The 19,405-nt window shown below is 42.3% G+C and overlaps 1 protein-coding gene across 5 annotated transcripts in view; it reads right to left on the reverse strand.

The window, feature by feature from the left end:
* Positions 1 to 19,405, reverse strand: part of SLC12A8 (solute carrier family 12 member 8) — a 68,040-nt gene that overhangs the window by 7,058 nt on the left and 41,577 nt on the right. For 4 of the 5 annotated variants that reach the window (XM_083739226.1, XM_083739227.1, XM_083739228.1 and 1 more), the window contains 6 exons: positions 16,770 to 16,857; positions 15,845 to 15,932; positions 4,829 to 4,975; positions 3,254 to 3,923; positions 1,789 to 1,886; positions 649 to 766 (listed from right to left, as the gene is read on the reverse strand). In XM_083739226.1, the coding sequence (XP_083595352.1) occupies positions 649 to 766; positions 1,789 to 1,886; positions 3,254 to 3,923; positions 4,829 to 4,975; positions 15,845 to 15,932; positions 16,770 to 16,857 (1,209 nt within the window). The remainder of the gene's footprint in view (positions 1 to 648; positions 767 to 1,788; positions 1,887 to 3,253; positions 3,924 to 4,828; positions 4,976 to 15,844; positions 15,933 to 16,769; positions 16,858 to 19,405) is intronic. The other variant, XR_014564282.1, reaches the window with a different exon arrangement.

The following is a 19,405-nucleotide window of genomic DNA, read 5'->3' on the forward strand; positions in this document are numbered from 1 at the left end:
CGAGCCTGATCATTCTAAATGCAGCCAAGCTATTTAAATGGGCAGCCTGCGGGGCTCCCTAGATGTTGCTGCACCCAGTCTCTCGTCAGACCAAGCTAAGTGTCAGGAATGACAGAAGCTTGTAGTCAACATCTGGAGATTCACAGATTCCTCATCCCAGATTCAAAGAATCTTATTTTATGACTTGCAACAAAACCATACATGTAATCCGCAGTTAAGCTCAGGGCCTCCGTGTCAGACAGACACTGCCAGGTTCAGAGAGGAAGAGAGCAATGGAGAAACGTTCTCAGTGACACCTCCTCTCCTCCCATCATTACGAAATTCATCTCCACTGAGACCTCCCAATGTTCAAGTCTCAGGGTCTTTCAGAAGTAGTGCAAGAGAATGGGTTGCATTGGAAGATTACGGTTACATCAATAAAGGGATGGAAAGTGTAACTGCATTTTTATCTGCCTAACATTTCTTCTGCTACAATTGGATTGATTATGCTCTTATCATCCTCCTCCTCCACCCCAACAACTTTTGATAGTCTAAGCTACAAAAATAAGCAAGTAAATAAAAAAGTGTTAACATCAATGAGAAGATGGGACATTTTCATGCAACTAAAACATAATGAAAACTGAGACTGATCTAAGTGAAAATACTTACCAGGTGGTAGCCCTGGACTCACTTGACCAATGTAGAAATATAGAATAACTGCTAATCCCAAATTAACAAGAGTGTAGATCCACTGAATAACAAACATAATTGCAAGTGATCCTACTGCCTGTTGGAAAATGGAAAATGTAGGATTACTCTGGGGTACAGTAACTAGCGCTGCCATTTCCCCCCAGAATGTTTACTTTATTTTAAAATCAAACATAGCTAGGCAATCTGAAGGAGAGCAAATTGCTTAGAATAATTCTTCCAAGTCTCACCCTACTTTTTACAACTTTTCAGGACCTGCCACAAAACCCATTCTGGTACTTAGCAGAGGTGGGGGATAACCTCTCATTTAGTCTTCAGTGGCATGGGAAACAAGACGCATTTTGAGAATGAAGCAAATTACATGACCCACATTCTCCAAATGCCAGACTGAGCATGTGATTAGTCTAAATTAGAATTTTCAAAGAGCACATGGTGATCCAAATGGGAAAAGCAGCTGAAAATTTAGCTCCATTTAGTTTGAGTGACAGGCAGGAGAACACAAGAGTTCTACTAAATCAGACCAAGCGTCCATGTAGCCCAGCATCGTGTTTCCAATCATGTGACCCGCCAGGTGCTTCTGGAAAGCCCAGAAGTAGGGCATCTCATATGCATACTGCTTCTGAATCTGGTAATTCCATGTAACCATCAAGGCTAATAGTTGCTGATACACCACATCTGTATACTCACCTTTTAAAGTCCCCTAAATCACTGTTCACAAGGTAGGTTTTATCCATACTGAAAAACAACAGCTTTAAAATCTTAACTCCACTGGGTTCCATCTTACCCAATTGTGGACAGGTTCCTGGTGATGCTATACTCTAATTGGCTGGTTCATTTTGTAGTTCCCTGATTTGAAGCATCTCATAGTGTCCTGGCATCTCACTCCAGATTGCATTACCTTTTTGGCTACTTCTTGTTTCCTAGGTTTCCAACTCAACACTTATACTGATTAAAACTTTGTATTCAAACATACTCTCTTGCATCATATATATGTAGCCTTTTCTGTGAAGCTTGAAGCATCCCTATGGATCTGTAAGTAATGTTAGTTGCCACTTGCTTATTATCCTAAAGAAAGGTTTGAAATATTATAGAGTAACTCACACCAACAAGGGAAACCCAACGGTCACAGAGTCTGGAGTAGAAGGACGCTGGCATTTTCTGAATTTCTAATTCTTGGCTTTGTTGTTTTACATTTAAATCTACAGAAGGAGAGAGACAGTAGAACAATGGATAGATTCTGAAGGATCAGGCCTAGGCACTCAAGTGCCCTTGACAGGGATCACATAGTTCACTACGCCTGAACAAAACTTCTTCCTTCTTCTGTCAGAAGTTCAAATCCAGCCGCAGTGTCTTCTCCCTCCCACCCCCCAAAAACCTATTGCTTTCAGAGGATACAATTCAAGTATCAGGTGCTGTGTTGTTCTGAAGTTTTCTAGAAACAGCAAGCTAACTTTTCTCCTTCTCTGATGTGAAAGTCCCAAGAAAGCCCTAGTCCGCTTCAAGAGCCAAAATCTCTGCAAGGAGAGCCTACTGAAGATGGTTAGTTAAGAAAGGGGCTAAAATTAAGGGATTCTTCAATGGCAGCTCCTCTGGAGGAGGGGTTTGGAGAGGCTCAGGTAACAATTTCCCCACTACTAAGCAGATGTTTTTGTTCCTGTCTACAGTCCAGCCTTTGTTGGCCAATCAAGACAACAAGGGGGCTACTCACATAGATGCTGAGGGAGTGGCCTTCTTGGCATGAGGCTTCCCTGACAAGCTCCAAGGTTTCAGAGGAACATAAATATATCACTATACGTGCAGAACATAAAGCTGGCCAGTACTCCAGCTCTTCACCTTTCTCCATCCCTTTCCTATTACTGTATTCCTTATGAAAATGAAAATCCCAATTATTTGGAAACACGGTTTGTGCCAATCGCAATATATTATGCTACAACTAGTTCTGCTCACAGAATTTAGAATTTATTCACATTCAGATAACACAGCAGTCCAACTTATGAGATCTTCCAATAAGATTGTTTAGGTAAGGAGAGCTTTTGCTGAGCTTAGCTACTGAACGCTGCATGCCTCAGGTCCTTTTCACACTACAATTATGCAGAAGGCAACATTTTGGAAAGGGAAAAATATACAGGCATGAAACTGAACAATTTCAGTTTCTAGACCACAATCAGAATTATCTGATGAAGACCACCACAATCATTTCTGCTTGTAAAGAATGGAGAGTTGATGTTTAGGATGTTAACTTTTGGAAGCAATTACCTCCCATGTCAAGGTAAAAATAAATGTTGCGATACATCTCACAGTGAAAGGATTCATATGTAGACTACTGGCGCAGTACACTGTATTTAATTCCTGCACTGAATTAAATCTGGGCAACATTTCCACAGGCAAATTAGAGGAGAATCTCTTGTGAATCATTAAAACAGACTCTACAGTTATGAAAAAAAGGATAAATCGTTGCCAGGTTTGACAGACTGACCCTGTAAAACCAATTTCCACCCTTGCCTATGGAGGAGTACCAGCAATATTCTTCATTTTAAAAGGTAGGTTTAATTGTGTTTCTTGTTACCTTCTACTTGGTGACTGGCAGTTTTGTGCCGCTCTTCAAAATGCTGGCCTCTGTCTTGGTCTTGCTTCCGCTTGGGTCCTACAGCAGCAGAACTCTCTTCATCCTGGTGATTCAGCTCTGAAAAGCTCTGCATACTTTTGTCACTGGATTCCAGGTCACCACTGCAAAGATCCTGAGTAGAGGCAATGTTATTGCCAAGATCCAAGAGAAAGCTGTCTTGTAACGTTTGTTTGACTGCCTTCTTCTGCTTCCTGGGCTTGGCCATTTGGCTAACACCCATGTCCTTTTCTTTTCCCTCAAGATTGGCCCCTGGGTCTTGGCCGGGAGGCCTAAAAATATGATCCATGTCTTTTGTGAATTCCAGCAAGGTGCCATCGGATCGGCCTTGCATTATTCCACCTGATCCATAACAGGATGGCTTGTCCAGTATTAAAGGCCGAGAACAGCTGAGCACGATCTTGGAATCCTCTCTCAGTATCTTTTTGGAGCTCTGCTGAAGTCTGTAGCTCATGGAGACAGAGAAATAGGAGTAATCCACGACAATATAGGTAAGCATGAAGTTTATGGTGACAATTGGAGCGAGAACATTCACTTGGCCAATGAAAACGAAGGCCATGGTGATAAGGCTTGTTAAGCAGATTGCAGCCACCGGGGTTTTGTTTGGTCCTTTCTATAGTTAGAACAGAAAGAATATGAATATTGTTATGTATGGGTAATAATCTGATTAGAATCTTTGCAGATAGAATTCATAGAATTGTAGAGTTGGAAGGGACCCCAAGGGTCATCTAGTCCAATCCCCTGCAATGCAGGAATCTCAAGTATGTCGTACATGACAGATGGCCATCCAACCTCTGCTTAAAAAGCTCCGAGGAAGGAGAGTCCACCACCTCCCAAGGGAGTCCGTTCCACTGTCGAACAGCTCTGTCAGAAAGTCCTTCTTGTTGTTTAGTCAGAATCTCCTTTCTCATAGCCACACTAGGGGAGGAATGAGTTAGCTCACTCCCCACACTTTCATTACAAATCCCTTCCCTGCCCCTGCTCAGCAGCTATTAATTGTAAACAACAACAAAAAGTACACAAACAGAGGCAGCAAGTGTGTCTGTCAGATCAAAGAGAAACACTGTGATGCATTAGCTTTAGAAGTTAAATGCGGACCCTCACTTTAAAGAGTGCCTGTGTTCTAGAGTGTTTCTGAATTCCAGCTTGGAGAGAAAAGGTTCGCCACAGGCCTTCCCTCTTAAAACAAACAACAAAAGAGCTTGAGAATCATTTGGCAAAGAAAGATGCAAGCATATGTTGAGAGGTAGCAGATGAGGTACGAACAATGTGGAATGAGGGTCCATTCCAAATAAAGTTCATGGTTTAGAAGCTAGTTTGGGTTTTCTCTTACTCAAAGTTTGGAAGATTACAGTGCTTCCTACTAAGACTGAATGGAGATCTAAATATCCCTCTGCTTCTGGAAACTCAATTAGCAGCTAGCTACTACTCTGGTGAGATAGACCAAAGGTATGCTTGTCTGAACTTTTGTGTACTGTAAAGAAAAGGCGGATTAGTCTATGTTCCATGTTTACATACCCCCCGTCCAAGAAATGCAAGTATCGGTATCACATTTTCTTGGGCAATGCACTGAAGGATTCGAGGTGCTCCATACAGACCTCCCATGCAGGATGCTAAAGATGAAATGTACAAACCAAGTAAGAATAAGAAGCCCACCAAGGACACCTAAAATAAAAGAAACAAAGGAAAAATTGGCATGTTTCTTGACTAATGCTGCATAGATTACAGGACTGGCTCTACCATTAGGTTGAGTGGTGTGGCTGCCTCAAGAAGCTGTTTGAGCTGTACAGATGCTACTCCTTCAAAGCACATTTGAAGCGCATTCTTTCCTGCAAATAATTCTGGCCACTGTAGTTTAGCCCTCAGTTACCATTCCCAGCAACTCTTAACAAACTACAGTGCCAAGAATGTGCTTTAAAGGTATTGTGTGCACAGTCTTAGTTGTCGTGAAAGGACACAATGTGTTATGTATTTCGTTTGTTTTATTGTACTTCTGCTCCTAGGAAGACATGCTTCTGGGATTTTTTTGTGCACCTCAGTTGGGGGTGTCATTTGCCATTCCACATCAGACAGCAAAATGCCCAGGGCCAGTTCTGAACATCTGTGGGGTTACACAAGGGAGCTGGTATAGTATGGTGATGAGTTGGTAAATCTGGAGTCCAAATCTCATCTCAGCCATGAATTCACCAAGTCTACTCACACTCTCTTGTAGCCATTGCAGACTGGCACTCCCCAGCATGCCAGGATCTGATGTGGGAGGTCCCTAGGACTATTTCCTGGGCAGCAAAGCAAGCCTCTGAGCCGAAATTGCTGCCTGGGTAACTGGCCCCACCTGCTCGCCTAATCAGCAATTTGTAAGCAGGCATGGGCCACCAGGAGTCCCTTGGAGTCCCTTCCAATTCTACAACTCTATGATTCTATTGAGGAGGGCCAAAGAGTAGTGGGAGTGCCTTGCATGCAAGTGGTCTAGCGTGCGCTTCTGTTTTCTCTGCCTCAGCTACTGTTGTTAATTTATAGGTAACAGGATTGTTTTACAAGGCTGGTGTAGGGATGATAGAGACAATATACGTGCAGAGCTTTGAACAGTTAAAACATAGTATGCTAGGAATAATTACTTCTAAGTGAATATAATTATGATCAGGTTGAAATCTAAACTCTAAAGAACATGGCAATCCATTGGGAAGCTCTCCTAAAACGAAATGATTGAAATGAATGGCAGCTGTTCAAGTACAATTTAAAATGTAGGATTTCAGTGCAGCTTGCCCAGGAAAACATCCTGGTGGATATTTCATCTCTAATTAACATGAAAGAACACACTTTAATTTGCCCTGCATAGCTAGCAAGTATGAGCTATGAACAGAGTGAAGCAATCCCATAGAAAAAGCTCCACTTAGCAGCAGCAAGAAACCTGCACAGCTTACAGGAAATGCAGCAGATTCTCAGTTCCATTTACATACTGGAAGGAAGCCTGAAGAGAGTTTTATTTCAGGGGATTGCACTTATGTAGACAGATAATCAAACCGGAAAAGACGCAGAAAGCTAAAAGCCTCCCGATAGCCGGAAAACAATCCCATCTATCTGCCTAATGAAGAAAATCAATGTTATAGATGTTTATTTTTTACATGGAATATAATCAGATCAGATATTTCATATAAACCAAAGTGTTCTTCTGAAACACGTTCTAAACGATTTAGTGCAGAGTGATTGATCTTGGATGTATGCTTCAAAAGGTGGCTCCTGTGCAATATCAAGGGGGTTGTGCAAGACTGAGCACTGAGTGGACTGGGTCCTTTTCTTTTCCTGTTTTAAATGTACAAGTCACTTTCTTCTCAAACTATGTTAGAAAAGAACAACTCTGTAGCCCAACCTTGCAGATGTTTACTTGGATGTAAGTCCCACTGAGTTTACTGGGTCTTATTCCCAACAGGGTATAGGACTGCAGCACCAGTGCTTTAAGCAGTTTGCAATTAGAAAAAACTGCATTTTTCACCATTTGATCGGGTAATCCAACTAACTTTTTTTCTGTGCGTACTAACAAAAGGAAACAAAATAAAGCTACAACATCTATCTCATGTTTCTTTTCTTATCATGAGAACAACTAGAGACCTCAGCTCATTCTGCATTACATATTCCCTACTCGATACAAGCAAGGTCTGCAAATATATTAAAATGGTGGACAGAGTAGGCTTGCCCAGGAGTCAGATGAGATGTGACCAGGTAAAAGCACACCAGGTGCTTAACAGCAAGTAAGCAGCACCCCGTCTGTCATTAGGCCTAGACACACTACCAAAACTACTACTACATCTGGGTACTATTACCAGTGTTTCTGCTCCTCATGAGTAAACACTCTGCTCCTTTTCCGGGTTTGCTAAGGGAAGATGAGGAGAGGGAGGAACACTGAAGTTGCTAAGCATCCGCAGGATAAATTGCACCAATTCTGGATCATGTGGCTAGAATGAAACAAGGATTGAAGTTGCTGAGGGGGCACTGGGGGGTGGAGGGTGCCATGCAGGGAGAGCTATTCATCAAACCAAGGGTGTTGAGCCTGGATTGGGAACACTAACCTGTTATTTTTTGTTACAGGTAGGTAGCCGTGTTGGTCTGCTGTAGTTGAAACAAAATAAAAAAATTCCTTCCAGTAACACCTTAGAGACCAACTAAGTTTGTTATTGGTATGAGCTTTCATGTGCATGCACACTTCTTCAAATACACTGAAACAGTGTACAGTGGACGCTCGGGTTGCGAACGTAATCCGTGCGGGATGCACGTTCGCAACCTGCAGCGGCACATCTGCACACGCGCAGGTTGTGATTTGGCGCTTCTGCACATGCACGACCGCCAAAACCCAGAAGTAGCGTTTGTAACCCAAGGTATGACTGTATCTGAAGAAGTGTGCATGCACACGAAAGCTCGTACCAATAACAAACTTAGTTGGTCTCTAAGGTGCTACTGTTATTTTTTGCTATTGCACCGAGCAATCTCAGAGGGCAGTTCTCTTACATGGGAAGAACAGTTAGTGCCCAATTAGCACCTGTTATTTGGGGACAACATACTCCCCTTCGTATTCCCTAATTTCTAAATGCGGACTGAGCACAGGAAGCAACCTTATCCGGAGTCAGTCCATTGGTTCATCAAGCTCAGTACTGTCAAGGATGACTAGCAGCTGCTCTTCAAGGTTTCAGACAGCAGATGCTTCCAGCCCTACCTGGAGACGTAGGCAATTGAACCAGGAACTTCTGTATGGAAAACAGATGCTCTACCAATGAACCACACCACTGAACTACAAGCCTTCTATAGCTGACATGCATTTAATAATAATTATATAATTTCCTAAGAAAACATTCAGTTTTATGTTTATATATCACCTAAGAAAATATGGCAACCCCTACACGTTTACTCAGAAGTATTCCCCACTATGTTACTTCCTAGTAACTGTGTTTAGGATCACAGCTTGTTTCTGCTTATGAAAGCAGTCAGCAGGACCAGGAAGATCAAAGAATTCCTGCAGTCTTTCAAAACCAATAAAGCCCACACAAAACCAAACTAAGCTTCTTTCTTCATATACAAAACTGTGTTGCTGACAGAGAAAAAGAACAGAGGAAAGGGGAGGGGGGCAAGGAATATAAGTTTTCAATTGGAAAATGAACAAATAAATAACTGATTTGAAAATAGCATTGCTACCCACTATCATAATACATTTTTAAAAGTCATCTCATTGTGCATTCGAAAACCAATAGTGGATTGTATCAAGATTCGCATATAATTTCAGTTACCCAAAAGGTCTGTATTTGAAAGTGCTACTTGACATTCCATTCACAACTTGGAAGTTGTCTTTTCATTGAAAAGTTCTTTTGAAAAGCTCAAAAGTACACACACACCATTCAATGAAGACAAATTCTTCACAAGGAATTCTTAATTCAAATTTGATCACCTCTAATATCCCATTTACTTTATTTCCTTCTCTCTTAAGTTTAACAAAATTGCATTTGATGACAATGTTACTTTAAGAATAAATGACAAATATACTACCACATTATTTTTCACAAATTACATTTGCCACACAAGACCAGCAAAGTGCAATTCTGTCAGCATATTTTAATCCTTTTATTACATCAGCAGCACCTTGTATCGCTCAAAATAGAAAGAAAGCCCTTGTCTCCTGATTCCTGTGTTTTCATGTTGAATAGAGATGGGCTCAAGCTTTCTTTCCAAAAGAATTTGCTGAGCAGTCTCTTTTCCAAAAAAGCAAAATTTAAACTAGCATTTTCCATATGGCTTGCATTCTCTCTGTTTGCTAAAGGTAACAGCCAAGTGTGCTCCTTTTCTACTGTGCTGGACCCATTAAATACACATTATGACAACAAGGCTGGCTAGACCAGAACACAGTGTGAACTGCATTCACAACAGGGGATTACTTTCTAGCAGACCAAGTAAGAGAGCTCCATCATGATTGGTCTGATGTCTACAGGTTTAATACCTGCCTACACAACAGGAATACAGTGTGGTATAACAGAGATCTTGGCTCAGGTCCCTGCTCAGCCAGGAAGCTTACTGGGTCAAAGTGAACCAGGCACTATTTCTCAACCTGACCTCCCTTAACAAGTTGTTGTAAGGAGAACATGGTAGAAAATAGAGTTGTCTTGAGATCATTGGAGGAACAGCAGGATTAAAATGGATTGAGATGGTTAATAACTTGTGAACCAAAAGCCAAAGGCAGCCTACAATTGAATGGCTATTCAATAACCCTGTTTTTGTAGTCTCACGCTGGCAGCAAAATCAGGAGGGGTTTGGGGTTTTTTAGTTTGGTGGGTTGCAAATTCTTTGAGCTTGCTATCCCCCCCCCTTTTTTTTTACTGAACAACAAAATACGATGAATCAACAGCTAAGTGACCAGCAAAGAGAGCTCTCCAAGGGTGCTTCCAGACTTTCACTATTTTGGGGTGGGAGTCAATCATGTGCCAGAAAACGGAGGCTGTGCAATTATAGTTGGTTGGGAGGTCTTATGCAGCAAACCTGCTTCCCAAAAAGACTGGACTTTTTTGTGATAAGGAAAGTGACATGAAACACACTGGGAAGCGTGAGATACGATGCAACAGAGATTCCCCTCTGGCTCTGACGAACTGCCATTTGGAGAGAGGCTCAGTGCTGCAAAGGGCCTGGCTACACCTGCCAACATGTAGTCTGCCATCCAGGTGCTGGTCCAGACCCATATCTGCTGAGCTTCAACAAGATGGCAACATCATGTGTCCTCAGATCATGCCCTGGAAGTATTAAGAAACTGTTCTTGAACATGTAAGGGCAAATTGCTGAATTGCATCCTTAAGGATGCAAAGAACCAAAGAATCATAGAGTAGGAAGGGACCACAAGGGTCATCTAATCCAAGCATAGGCAGACTCGGCCCTCCAGATATTTTGGAACTAAAACTCCCATCATCCCTAGACAGTAGGACCAGTGGTCAGGGATGATGGGAGTTGTAGTCCCAAAACATCTGAAGGGCCGAGTTTGCCTGATCTAATCTAATCTGTTGCAATGCAGGAACCATTTAGCTCAAGATGTCTCCCTGGACTTTCAAACAATGAAGTGCTAATTTCAATCACAATAAGCTAGAATGGGGAATTAAAAGGAAACCTTTTATATCAGACTTCATAGCTACAAATTGGCATATATATATCACAATGGAATGTCTAGTATTTAATAATCCTCTTAACTTTCACTGCAGTTATGCTGGGCTAAATCTGAAAGTGTAAGATTGACTTTCTGAAAGGGAGCCTTTATAATTTTATTTAGCAATTTCAGTTTGGTCTGGGGTTCCAGTGAAGGAATAGGGGACACTGAACAATATAGAGCATTTGCTGTTTGATAATATTGGCCTGCTTTAATTCTTAAGGCTCTTAGTTCAATCCCTCTGTTAAGAGGTAATACTGAGATCTGTAAGAGAATGTAAGCTGCCCAAATCAGTTTTCCACAGTAAATTGTGTGGGATATTCCAAAAGGAAGTAGACCTTCATACTGGCTACAAAGTGTAATTTTAAGGCAGCAGTTCCCATATTTTTGTTCTACAAATGGCCATTTATTCTAAGCTGCCTAAGGAGTACCATACAAATGCTGAAAAGTACCGTATTTTTCGCTCTATAACACGCACCTGACCATAACACGCACATTGTTTTTAGAGGAGGAAAACAAGGGAAAAAACATTCTGAATGAAACAGTGGATGTATCATTTTTGGGCTTCATGCTGTGGCCACAGACATGTGATCTGATGGTGAATTTGGGATGACCCAATGCAAAGATCCTGAGAATCCCTGTGGATCCATGCTCTGTAACCACGTTTTTGCACCATTGCAGCCCCAGGCAACAGTGGGTGCGTGATTTTTTGGTGCAGGCTGTAGCCATGGACATGCTATGTGATCTGATGGTGAATTTGGGGTGACCCAATGCAAAGATCCTGAGAATCCCTGTGGATCTATGCTTTTTAACCACGTTTTTGCACCATTGCAGCCCCATGCAACAGTGGGTGCGTGATTTTGGGGGGGCAGGCTGTAGCCATGGACATGCTATGTGATATGATGGTGAATTTGGGGTGACCCAATGCAAGGATCCTGAGAATCCCTGTGGATCCATGCTTTTTAACCACATTTTTGCACCATTGCAGCCCCGGGCAACAGTGGGTGCGTGATTTTTTTGGTGCAGGCTGTAGCCATGGACATGCTATGTGATCTGATGGTGAATTTGGGGTGACCCAATGCAAAGATCCTGAGGATCCATGTGGATCCATGCTTTTTAACCACATTTTTGCACCATTGCAGCCCCAGGCAACAGTGGGTGCGTGATTTTGGGGGGGGCAGGCTGTAGCCATGGACATGCTATGTGATCTGATGGTGAATTTCGGGTGACCCAATGCAAAGATCCTGAGGATCTATGCTTTGTAACCACATTTTAAGTGGGGAGGGAAGGAAAAACACAGAAGGGACAAGGAGCAGGAGAGGGGTGTGCAGAGAAGCAGCTGGCTAAGAATGCAGGAGAGGGGTAGGGAGGAAAGGAAGGCAAAAGTTTTCCCCCACCCAAGCCAGCCAACCATCTCTCTCTCTCTCTCTCTCTCTCTCTCTCTCTCTCTCTCTCTCCCCCTCTCTCTCCCTTCCCCCCTCTCTCTCCCTCTCCCCCAGCAGCACCGGAGCTTGCCTGGAGGGGAGGGGCTTTCCCTGCTCTTTGTTCCGTTTCAGCAAACACAGCAAGGAAACAGAGAAGGGTGGGCAGTAAGACCCTGAGGCAGAATGCAGGAAAGCAGCCCGCTTCTCTGTGCAGCGTGCAGCCCCGCGATTTGATTTTTGCTTGATTTTTCGGCTCCAGGGACCACACATTCGCTCTATAACACGCACAGACATTTCCCCTTCCTTTTTAGGAGAAAAAATCTGCGTGTTATAGAGCGAAATTTACGGTAAATAAATAAAACTTTGATCTGCATAATAAACAAAATTCTGCAGATGTACAGTATGCAGAGTTGTATCTATGAGGCTTGGTGCATAAAGATAAATAATATACTACATATATTACAATATACTACATTATGATCACTACAGGCATTTGAAACGAATAAGAGAAGTTTGGGAAGTCCAAAAACCTCGTAAGTCCCTTCTCTGTCCCCATTCCTCTAACTCTTCCTGGAGCATATAGCTCATATAGTTTGGTCACCTGTGATCTATACTTGCTGCTGCTATTTGTGTAATATACTGATCACATGTGTTACATGTTGCTCTGCTTCAGGGAGCAAGGGTAGAATCTCTTGCCTCTGACTGAGAATTATAGAATCATAGAATCATAGAGTTGGAAGAGACCACAAGGGCCATCGAGTCCAACCCCCTGCCAAGCAGGAAACACCATCAGAGCACTCCTGACATATGGCTGTCAAGCCTCTGCTTAAAGACCTCCAAAGAAGGAGACTCCACCACACTCCTTGGCAGCAAATTCCACTGTCGAACAGCTCTTACTGTCAGGAAGTTCTTCCTAATGTTTAGGTGGAATCTTCTTTCTTGTAGTTTGGAACCATTGCTCCGTGTCCGCTTCTCTGGAGCAGCAGAAAACAACCTTTCTCCCTCCTCTATGTGACATCCTTTTATATATTTGAACATGGCTATCATATCACCCCTTAACCTCCTCTTCTCCAGGCTAAACATGCCCTGCTCCCTTAGCCGTTCCTCATAAAGCATCGTTTCCAGGCCTTTGACCATTTTGGTTGCCCTCCTCTGGACACGTTCTAGTTTGTCAGTGTCCTTCTTGAACTGTGGTGCCCAGAACTGGACACAGTACTCCAGGTGAGGTCTGACCAGAGCAGAATACTGTGGCACTATTACTTCCCTTGATCTAGATGCTATACTCCTATTGATGCAGCCCAGAATTGCATTGGCTTTTTTAGCTGCCGCGTCACACTGTTGGCTCATGTCAAGTTTGTGGTCAACCAATACTCCTAGATCCTTTTCACATGTACTGCTCTCAAGCCAGGTGTCACCCATCTTGTATTTGTGCCTCTCATTTTTTTTGCCCAAGTGCAATACTTTACATTTCTCCCTGTTAAAATTCATCTTGTTTGTTTTGGCCCAGTTCTCTAATCTGTCAAGGTCGTTTTGAAGTGTGATGCTGTCCTCTGGGGTGTTAGCCACCCCTCCCAGTTTGGTGTCATCTGAAAATTTGATCAGGATGCCCTTGAGTCTATCATCCAAGTCGTTGATAAAGATGTTGAATAAGACCGGGCCCAAGACAGAACCCTGTGGCACCCCACTAGTCACTCTTCTCCAGGATGAAGAGGAACCATTGATGAGCACCCTTTGGGTTCGGTCAGTCAGCGAGTTACAAATCCACTAAGTGGTAGCATAGTCAAGACTGCATTTTACCAGCTTCTTTACAAGAATATCATGGGGCCCTTGTCAAATGCCTTGCTGAAATCAAGGTAGGCTACATCCACTGCGTTCCCTTCATCTACCAGGGTTGTAATTCTGTCAAAAAACGAGATCAGGTTAGTCTGACATGACTTATTTTTCAGAAATCCATGCTGACTATTGGTGATCACAGCATTCCTTTCTAGGTGCTCACAGACTGTTTGCTTAATGATCTGCTCCAGAATCTTCCCTGGTATTGATGTCAGACTGACTGGGCGGTAATTATTTGGGTCCTCTCTTTCCCCCTTTTTGAAAATAGGGACAACATTTGCCCTCCTCCAGTCTGCCGGGACTTCGCCTGTTCTCCAGGAATTCTCAAAGATGACTGCCAGTGGTTCTGAGATCACATCTGCCAGTTCTTTTAATACTCTTGGATGCAGTTCATCTGGCCCTGGAGACTTGAATACATCTAGACTAGCCAAGTATTCTTGTACTATCTCCTTAGTTATTCTGAGCTGTGTTTCCTCTGCTGAATCATTTGCTCCAAATTCTTCAGGTCGGGCATTGTTTTCTTTATCGGAGAAGACTGAGGCAAAGAAGGCATTGAGGAGTTCAGCCCTTTCTGTGTCCCCTGTTTGCATTTCACCATCTTCTCCTCTGAGTGACCCCACTGTTTCTTTGTTCTTCCTTTTGCTACGAACATACCCATAAAAGCCTTTTTTGTTGCTTTTAACCTCTCTAGCAAGCCTGAGTTCATTCTGTGCTTTAGCTTTTCTGACTTTGTGTCTACACGTGCTGGCTATTTGTTTGAATTCCTCTTTGGTGGTTTCCCCCCTTTTCCATTTTTTGTACACATCCTTTTTTAATCTTAACTCAGTTAAAAGTTCTTTAGATAGCCACCCTGGCTTCTTTAGGCACCTTCCATGTTTCCATCTCATTGGTATTGCCTGAAGTTGTGCTTTTACTATCTCCCTCTTAACAAACTCCCAGTCATCATGATCTCCCTTTCCTTTTAGTATTACTGTCCATGGGATCTCACCCAGCACTTCCCTAAGTTTTATGAAGTCGGCTTTCTTAAAGTCAAGAAATTGAGTCCTAGTATGCTTGGCTGCTCCTTTCCGCTGTATAGTAAACTTCAGAAGAGCATGATCACTCGCGCCTAATGATCCTTCCACTTCTACCCCACTAACCAGGTCATCAACATTGGTTAGGACCAGATCTAAAATGGCTGTTCCTCTTGTTGCTTCTCCCACTTTCTGGACAATGAAGTTGTCTGCAAGGCCAGTGAGGAATCTGTTTGACCTTATGCTCTTGGCTGAGTTTGACATCCAACAAATATCCGGGTAATTGAAGTCCCCCATTACTACTATCTCCCTTCCTTTTGCATGCTTGGCCATCTGTTCCAGGAGGGCATCATCTATGTCCTCCGTTTGGCTTGGGGATCTATAGTAAACTCCCACAATGAGGTCCCTGTTATTCTTCTCTCCCTTAATTTTGACCCAAATGCTCTCACTTTGGCTTTGAGGTTCTAAATCTTGGATCTCTTCACAGATATACACATCCCTTACATATAACGCCACTCTTCCTCCTTTCTTGTCTGGTCTGTTTCTCTGAAATAGATTGTATCCCTCCATTATTACATTCCAATCGTGGGACTTATCCCACCAGGTTTCAGTGATGCCTATTATGTCATATGTAGTTTGCTGTACCAAGAGCTCAAGCTCATCTTGTTTATTTCCCATGCTTTGCGCATTAGTGTACAGACATTGAAGTCCATTAATCATTCCCCCGTGTCTCTTATTTAATGATTTTTTCCTCCCACCACTAGGTCTGCGTGCTGTTTGCTGTACATAAGTTTGCTATACACCTGAACCATGTAGACTTTGGCTTGTGTAAACCATAGTAAGCCTAGTTTAGACAGTGCAAATGCAAACTAAAGTGAAGAAGTGAGGTGGCAAATCAGATCACACAAGGGGAGGAAGACAGAGTGCACAAGTCCAGCACTCAGCTACATAGTGCCAGACTATGATTTGGCTTTTAGTCTGAACAGACTCAAGCTCCAGGACACAGAAACCCTATAGCTTGTTTTCAAATATGCAAGTTTTCAATTATGCATTTTCAAATCCATCCGTTTTATGTAGCTAGAGAATCTCAGTTAGTTACCTTTTCTGCCATCATAAAATCATAGCGCAGTGATACCCGGGTACAAGTGGCTCCCAACAAAAAAACAAATACTATGTATAGAAACCACCTGCAAAGAAATAAAAGAAATATTAGTGTCAAGCATATCAATTATTTTTCTAAATTATGTTAGGCATCCATTGCCTTACAGTATAAAACTATCCACTTAAGTAAATAATCAATGATAGTAGCATGTAATCTTCCTTGCTCTACATTCTGAAAATCTCTAATAGTTGCTTCCTTGCTATTCCCATCTAAGTCGCTGCACAAGTGGTGCCCAGAACTAGACACAGGTGAGATCTGACCAGTCATATTACCCAGTAAGACAAAGCATATAGGAATATAGTCAAGTACTTTAACTACTGTGCCACAATCTCTGGTTACAAATCAAAGTATTTATCTGTAAACCAAAGTGAGAAACATCATTTAGGTAGCAGTGTATCTCATTTATTATAAATTTGAATCCAATGGGATCTTTAATTTAAGAATTATTTCTAAAAATCCATTTGCTGTGGAATTTATCTAGGGATTTGCGGTGGATGTTAGAGAAAGACTCAGCCTGTTTGTTTCATATTCCTTGTGGATTTTTCCCCCCAACTAGAGGAAGAAGTTGGGGCTTTCCCCCTCTTTTCTTTTAAGATTTATATACATTTCAGAAGAATCTCAGCATCCATAAATTATTATATATCCTCTAAATCAGAAATAGAAGGTGGGGGACAAACATCAATTCATTATTCTTTTTGCTAAGCTGCCCAGGAAGATTCTTGGACTGTCTGCCTAGGTTTGATTTGTCAGGTAATAAATAAATCTATTTTCATATTACAATAATCTATATCACACATGACAGAAAGAAAGTTACCAGGAGGTTTCCTCATAAGCACCACCACCTTGTTTTCAAGGGACTTACGAAACACCTATAGCAGATAGGGATCCTAGAGGGATATCTGTTGCAGGCTTCCTGAGATCACCACTCATATTGAACCCAGCCATCACACCTGCGTTTTGGGAACACGGGAAAATAAAGAGGACACTGTGTTAGATTGCTGTAAGACAGTAGCCTTTTTAAAAACATCACCGGTGCATATGCTGATATCAGGGCCATGTATACAAGCTTTGTGATTAAGCCATCAGGTATCCAGTGGCAACAAGCTACGAACTACATGCCCACAAAGAGGTTCTTTGTTCCAAACTGGACAATGGCACTGGAAGAAAAAGCAGAGATTTAAACAAAAAAGGGCTTATCTCAAAACTATCACTTGAAAGCAGTCCCCTCTCCAAATGACCGCTGACATTCAACTCTGCAAATCATTCAAACAGGCCACACATATTATGTGGGTAGTGTACTCCAAATAGATTATAGGTTCTGACACATTCACAAGATAACTCTTGTTACAAAATGTTTAGATCATGAGCCTTCAGGACAAAGGGATCCAGCATTTGCCCTTTATGTCTGTGATTACTGTTACCCACCCTCTACCAATTTGGTATAGGTGGGCTCTCCTTAACGAATTAATTGCAAAGTGTTCAACTGGTAACTATTTGATAAGACAACAGTCACATACATACACTCAGTATTCAGGGGAAAGGATTACCCAGCACCCTGCAACACACATCTTTCTTCCAAGTAAAAAGGCACTAGAACTGAACCGAAAGAGCAGTTTCCTATGTTACCGCTTACAGCAGCTTAGACAAAGGGCTTATCGGCACTTCCTCTTGTCCCACTGCTCTTCCCCAGGGAAAACCACTCCTTAGGACTCAACTGGAGCAAACAGCAATCAGCTTTTCAGTGGGTTGCTGTGTGTTCCGATTTAGAGCGAGTTTTCCCTGGGAAAGGAGCGGTGCAAGGGAAGTGTGGGCAAGCTAAAAGTCAGTTTACGGTATCAATAATCACCACCTTCTTTGCTCTAACTTGGGCCTTTCATTCTTACCTCAGTTTTGCATTCACACAGTAGCAATCCGTCATTTTTGTCTCAGTTCAAATACTATCTTTCTCTACTACCAAGACAGTCTTTGGTTGCTCTGCTTGTTTTAATTCTGTCTCATTCCAACCCAAGAAAGGACACCCCAATCCAACGGTGTTTGGGTGCTGCTTGATACTTTCAAGATTGTCCCATTCTGTAAAACCGGTTTTCTGTTAAAGGTTGTACTTTTAGCAGCAGTCACTCCCTGCTGGGATGGAGGACCGATTCAGATGGTCTAATGCAGGGGTCTGCAACCTTTAAGACAAAAAGAGCCACTTGGATCCATTTCCGAAGAAAAAAACCTGGGAGCCGCAAAACCATTGCGACATTTAAAACAAATATATCTCCGGAGCCGTGATCTGACAGTGGGCGGGAAGTTGACGTCGGGACGGTGCGTGTAAAAGAGCCACATGCGGCTCCGGAGCCGCGGGTTGCTGACCCCTGGTCTAATGGAAACTGACTCTTGAGTACTCTGGGGAATTTCCCAGTGGATGGCGACTGTGATCCTGTTTAAGCCCTGGTCCTGTTGTGAGATGGCAAGATGAGGAGGACTGCTGATACAGTCACTCCCAAGGTCCTCTCCAATGCTGCAGGGTCCGTATAGCATCTTGGTTTATTAAGGTTGTGTGGGAAATGTTTATTTTTATGTACACAACTTAGAAATGATTACACAGTATAGAAATTCCATAAACAAAGAGGTGCCTACTTCCAGCTTTGGCTGATTTGCCAGCTATGTCCGTTCCTCAACCAAGATAACGTGTACAGTTTTGCATGCTCTAGCAACCTTTCGCCTAGATCACTGTAGCGCACTCTACTTAGGATTAGCCTTGAAAATTGCCAGAAAAGTGCAGCTAACACAGAATGCAGTTTCCAGAATAATGTTGGGTGCCTCTGTGCAATCTACCATTATGTCCATTCTTGCTACCTATATGTTACCATGTTATTAACATACAAAGCCTATTCTAGTATCAGCTATGCTTGGATTTCAAAGGGGCCGTATTTGGGAATGCCTAAGGCTGGAATTCTAAAAACACTTACTGGAGACCATATCCTATTGAACCCAGGGAGGCTCACTTCAGAGTAAACATGCTTAGGATTACTCTGCAAGTACATATTTCAGCCAAATGAGCAAACTGTTTAATACATTTCTGTACACACACACATATGTGCGTGTATGGTAAAAAAAAATCCTGTCTGCCTACATCTGGAATGGCTTTCCCTCTCAGTATTTTTAAACTATCTGTGGTTGTTGTTGCAATCTTTCTGAACTAATTCAGTAAAATCAACATCTCCCACACCCACAACTTCTCATGCAACTCATGCAACAGTTTAATTGCTTGGATGACAGAGCCACTTCTTTACTATTACATTACAAAATGTTCGGGAAGAAAGCCAGTAGCTTCATCTGAAATGCTTTAAATATCTATTACAAAGAAAGGAGCAGAGCTGCATGACATTATTGGCCGTGTGGCTATAAAATAAAGTAATATCACTGTTACTTACATCAGTGGAGCATGATAAACAACAAATCCAAAGACCCTGAGAATGAAATTTAATCCACAACCTTCAATTCATTACCGTA

The sequence above is a fragment of the Podarcis gaigeae genome, assembly GCF_964106915.1.
Source record: "Podarcis gaigeae genome assembly, chromosome: 1".
Taxonomy (NCBI): Eukaryota; Metazoa; Chordata; class Lepidosauria; order Squamata; family Lacertidae; genus Podarcis; species Podarcis gaigeae.